At 49.1% G+C, this 5,364-nt stretch overlaps 1 protein-coding gene across 1 annotated transcript; it reads right to left on the reverse strand.

Annotated features, from left to right (window-relative positions):
* Positions 1-615: 615 nt before the first annotated feature.
* Positions 616-1,796, reverse strand: TMEM74 (transmembrane protein 74). Its single transcript, XM_053559009.1, has one exon. It carries the CDS (start codon positions 1,794-1,796, stop codon positions 903-905), a length of 894 nt encoding a protein of 297 aa, XP_053414984.1. The 3' UTR covers positions 616-902.
* Between the last annotated feature and the right edge of the window lie 3,568 nt (positions 1,797-5,364).

Consider the following 5,364-nt stretch of genomic DNA (forward strand, 5'->3'; position numbering starts at 1 on the left):
AGAGCCAACTGTGACTCAGACATGCCTAGATGTTTAGATGTCTGGAAACATTTTAAAATGTTCATGCTTTGCCTCTGTGGTGTGAGAACTAGGAAAGACTTCCAGAGCACAGGCAACCAGTATGATGGCGAAACCATGAACAAAAAAATAAAATTTATAGCATCAACTAATTCCACTTCATTTACAAACAGGGACATGTCACCCTGGCTATTATCTGGCACTAATCTTCTGGGTTAAATTCACATTGGTCTTACAATGATTTATATAATTGTCTTTTATTAGAAAGTTTATCCTAATGGCTTAGTTACTAGTTTTCAATACAGGAATGATTTCAAATGTAACACTATTTTTATAGTGACTTGAAAATAACTAACATCCTCAAGCTTCAAAATATTCAAACTCAGAAGTCCATATTTTAGCATTCAGTCAAATTAATAGGAAGAAAAATTTAGCAAGAAAATGGACAAGCACCTTTGAGAATTGCATGTTACGTGATCAGTGCATAGTAGTTTTTCACAAAATAGATTGGCAGCCAATCCCACTCTTTGTAGGACCTTCTAGTAGCCAAAGAATAATGTCTCATATCCACGTAAAAGAAATCATTTGTGTCTTGGGTCATTAGAAATCTTCTGCTATATAAGTAGAAGCTCATGGGCATTGCAGATTAATTAGTGTTGAGCTCTTTAGAAGGACAGGTGTGGCTGGCTGTGGTTTCTTATGCATCTTATGTGGCTTTTCTTCTAAACAGAAGATACTCAGAAAACAAAAACACTCACTGGCTACTGGTTTGTGAAATAAACTTTCCTTGCCAGGCATATAAATTGCACTGGTAACTTTTAATAAATTAACAATTTTCTCATAGAAAACACCAAGGCAGACCGTCAGGAAGCTCACAGCCAGAGTTAACTCTGTACAGCAAGAGCATCTTCCTCTACCAAGGACAGTTCCACGGTGTTTTCATTAGTGCTGGTTTTCATCCTGAAGTTGAAAGAACCATAGAGTTTTGCGGACTCTTTGGAAGAGGCAAATCTGTTCCTACGATAGAGCTCCCCCTTCCACATAGACATCATTAGCAAACAGGACAGGACCACCCCTCCCAGAGTGAGAAGGCAGAGCCCAGCAATCACGCAGCGGTCCAGGTGAGCCCCCAGCCTCGCGCTCTCCTTCTCCAGGCGCTCCATCTCCCGTGCGGCCACCGTGTTGGGATCCACGGTCACTTCCCGTGGCACAATGTAAGAGATGATCACCAGCAGGATGCCAGTGACCAGGAACAAGACGGCACTGATGAAACCATAATCCACGGACTTCCCTGAAGAGGTGGCTTCTGAACTGGTATCATCTTCCTCTTCAGATATCAGGGATATGGCAGCGTCTTGGGACCACTCATTTGGATTTTCCCAGCCAAGGTCTGTAGGGTGATCATGCCCTTTTCCTGAAGGAGAACTCTGGTTCTGCTGCTCCAAGTTGACATTCTCATCCACATAGGTAAAAGAAGTTTCTAATTCCTGGCTGCAGCAGTTGCAGACTTTCCGTTCCACTGTGAGTTGGCTGTTCCCTGAGAGGAGAGGCCCTGGCGGGAAGGGGTCTGGCTGGACAGCACTGTCTCTCAGAGAGGGGCAGGGGGATGCTGGAGGACTGAGTTTAGACCCTTCCATGTCAGCTGCTCTGGGTGTAGACCTACAGTGTCTTTGGCAGTGGAGGGCAGCTCTGGAGGCTGCTGCATATGCCTGGCTCCAGACCACGGCAGCGCACAGGCCTGTCTGGTTGCTCTTCTCTGCAAGGCAGTGGAGCTCCATGGGAGCTAGTCAGACATCCCCCAGCAGCTTCTGGTAAGTCTGGCAATAACAACACAGTTTAGGTAAGAAGCCAAAAGAAGCTAAGGCTGCACTGCCAGGAGTGCTGCTCCTGAGGTCCCCATTTCCTTCACAGCCACGGCTGTCTGTCGGTACCTCGGCCCCAGCTTCTCCTAAAAGGGGCAAAACAAGTGAGGGGATTCCTAGTGGCAGGCAAGCATGGAAAGGGCAAAGGCTCAGACTTGTCACATGGATTAACACTGAGAAACTCAGGTCAGGGTAGAAAAGGCGCACAGAGGAAGTAGCAGTGTCTCTGGAGAAAGCACACTGCCATCACCCAGCCAAATTTATCCAAGGACTCACACATTGCTGCGACAGGATCCCTCAAACGAGAAGGCAGGTTTCCTGTATAAAGACACAAATGAGAAAGGCAGGGATGTTTTTAGCAGAGCTGCCCATATTCAGTGGGACTTGGGAAAACACACCTTTCTTGATTCAATGAGATCGGCAGTGTTCAGACTCTCTTCAGTTCACAACAGATCCTAATGCTGATGAGCTCTGAGAGCATCACTGGGAGGGAAAGATTATATGCCCCTGTCAGTTGGGATCCTCCGAGCAGGGCCCAGCAGGTTTGATTCTGTAGCTCTCAAGTGGGTGAAAAAGGCCGGCTTGACCCCACGCCTCACCCACCCAGTGACTCCAGTCACAGGGCCCAGTGTTCCCAGGACCGTATGCTCCCTGTTCACCATGCTTCCACTCGCCCCATTCCCTCCTGCATGTTTTGGACCTCACACGGTGTAGACAACACGTCTTGCTGTGACCTGTGCACAGTACAAGGAGCAGCCCACTCTCCCCGCGGCACAAGCAGCAGCCTGCCCAGCTGCCCATCAGATACTCCCCCTGCTCACTGGTCCCTGTGTGGGTCTGAGGTTCTCCCCTTTGCACAGGCGGTTAACAAACACGCACAAGAAACTGACCACTCAGAAATTTTTACAAACCCAATCTAGAAGTGAACTGGTGATAAAAGACAAACCATAAACCCACAGAATCAGGCTTCTGTTGAGGCAAATTAACAAGGAGCTATTTCTAAGGTTACCTTTGGGCTTTTATGTCCATGACACTCCTCCCTCCCCCCGCCTCCGCCCCCCAGCCAGGGTAAGAACTTTGAGGCTGAGCAGAAAACCATCTGCCCATCTTTCTCTGCCTCTGCCATCTTTCCAGGGAATAAAAATTCACTCTGCCCTGTCACTAAATATAGGAGTTTTAACCAAGGACACCTCTTATTTTGCTTCTAAATCCAGGGTGATAATTGATTTAACCCACGGCTTGAGGCTTATTATGCTTCAAAATCCACAGCTCCAAAGCTGGTAACAAGCACAGGCAAGGGTCGCCTAAGGTCAACCTGGCAACGCAAAATATGGGAGAGGGAACTGACAGGTTCTCTGCTTGACATCAGAGATTGCTTTAAAACAACAACAACAACAACAACAAAAACAACAACAAAAACCCCAAACACTTTACTCCTATAATTGGAGTTTCTCTGTAATGAAAAATAGTAAAACAAAACACCAAGTGTGAGAAAACCACAACTAAACTTGAGCTTTCCCCTACTGAAGGATCCCTCCGTGAACAGAAGGATCATAACGGGAATCTTCAACTACAGAAAGGAGAAATCGCCTCGCGGTCCCCTCAAGCATTAGGCGCTCTGAACTCTTCACATTAGACTACTCTGGATAAAATCGGCACGGTTCCTTGTGGGACTTCCAATTTATAACAAAGAGGACGAGAAATCCCCCACTGAATCCTCTCCTCCTGCCTCTACCTCTCTCTAAATACAAGGGAGGCTCCCGCTTGCTCCATCCGAGACACGCCGGCTGCACCTCTGACCTCCTCTGCAGCTCCGTAATCCGGGGCTTCCATCCTCAGCGAAGGACGGGCAATCCCAGGGGACCAGGTAACGGCTCCCGGCTTCTGCCCCCTCCCTCTCTCATCTCTGGTCTGCTAAAAGCCCAGTTAGCGATATTGCACCTTACAGGCAGGGGACGGCACTTTCCCTCTTCTGTCATCAATTAAAGGCATTCTCATCCGCAAGGGAATTGACAAGGGCGAGGCTGGTCCAGGGGAGGCGACCTCGGGATACGTCCTGTGCGCGCCGTGCCGGGAGAGCCGCAAGCCGCGGGCAGCGGTGCCCTCCGCGGGCGCTGCGGGAGCAGCCGGTCCGCTCCCGAGGAACTGCGCGCCCGCCCGAGGCACCGCGTCGGGCTGCGTCCGCTTTGCACCCGGAGGCGAGGCAGGCACCCCGCGCAGGGAGTGGGAGTGGGAACCCGCGCCCCTGCTCCGCCAGCTCCCGGGCTCTCCTCCCCGCGCCCAGCGCACCCGCCCCGTCCCGCTCTCCGCCACTCACCTCCGCCTCGGCCGCCCTGTGCGGCTCCAGCCTCGCGCGCCAGCTCCGGCGCGGCTCCCACGGAAAGTCTCCCAATCACCAGCCGCAGCACTTGTAGCCTCTGCGCGCCGCTCTCGGCTCCCCGGGGTGGGCAGCGCCCGCCTGGCCGGGAGGGGCGGGGCGGGGCGGAGCGCCCCTCTTGCTGAGCATCCCGGGAGTTGTAGTCCGGGACAGTCCCTGCGTCCCTCCGGTCTCCTCCCACGCCTCCTGGGTTTGGCCCTTTCCGCAGAGGAGTTCCTGCTACACCCCCACACTTGTGCCTGACACTTCAGAAGAAAAAACAAAACGAAACACAGTGGCTTCTAAATTCAGAGCGGGGTGCCCTGGCCTCAGGTGTGGCTGCAGGATTGTGGGGGAATGACAGGAAGGAAGGAGTGTATATTTAGTTTCAACTGTGTGCCAGACAATTTACATACTTTGTCTTATTTACTAGACAAAGCTCCAAAATAGAGTTTATTAATCCTCATTTTACAAATCGTCAGTTTAATCCGCTAAACAAGTGCCTCATCCAAGGTTACAAGGACAAAGACTAGCTTCTAGAATTGCATCTGGAAATCAGATTCCAGAGTCATCGCCTGTCCTATAAAATCAGGAGAAATGTGACCACTGAGTGTACACGATTGTCCTGTTCCCCAATGTGTCTCTTGTCCTTAGTACAGCTCCTAGTGTCTGTTGGATGTATGAATGACAATGACACAGAATAACGACAAGTGGCATCAATAGCATTTAGTATGGTAAGACTCTTCTAAGCATGTTAGATACATTAATTTATTTAATGAACACAATTTAATTTTTAAAGTACTGCAAAAATCCTCATTTTTGAAGAAAAGGAATTGAGTTACAAAGAAGTGAAATCATTTGCTCAATGAACACAGCTAGTATTCAGCAGAGATGGGGCATGACCTCCAACAGATTGTAAGTATTATAAAATATTTAAATATTTTGTAAATAAAGGTACACGTAGCTACAATTTCTCACTTTCTTTATGTATGGTGACTTTATGGGTGATTTTTGGGACACCCCATATTGGATGAATGGAAGAAAGATCAGAAGGCAAGAAAAACGGGAGTAGGAATAGAAGGAATTTGAAGGTTGAAGTTCCTGAGTTGTGACTGCCAAGATAGGATG

Source organism: Nycticebus coucang, chromosome 13 (assembly GCF_027406575.1).
Source record: "Nycticebus coucang isolate mNycCou1 chromosome 13, mNycCou1.pri, whole genome shotgun sequence".
Classification (NCBI taxonomy): Eukaryota; Metazoa; Chordata; class Mammalia; order Primates; family Lorisidae; genus Nycticebus; species Nycticebus coucang.

Coding starts and splice junctions, on each gene's coding strand:
- TMEM74 (XM_053559009.1), bottom strand. CDS start 1,796: ATGGAGCTCCACTGCCTTGCAGAGAAGAGCAACCAGACAGGCCTGTGC.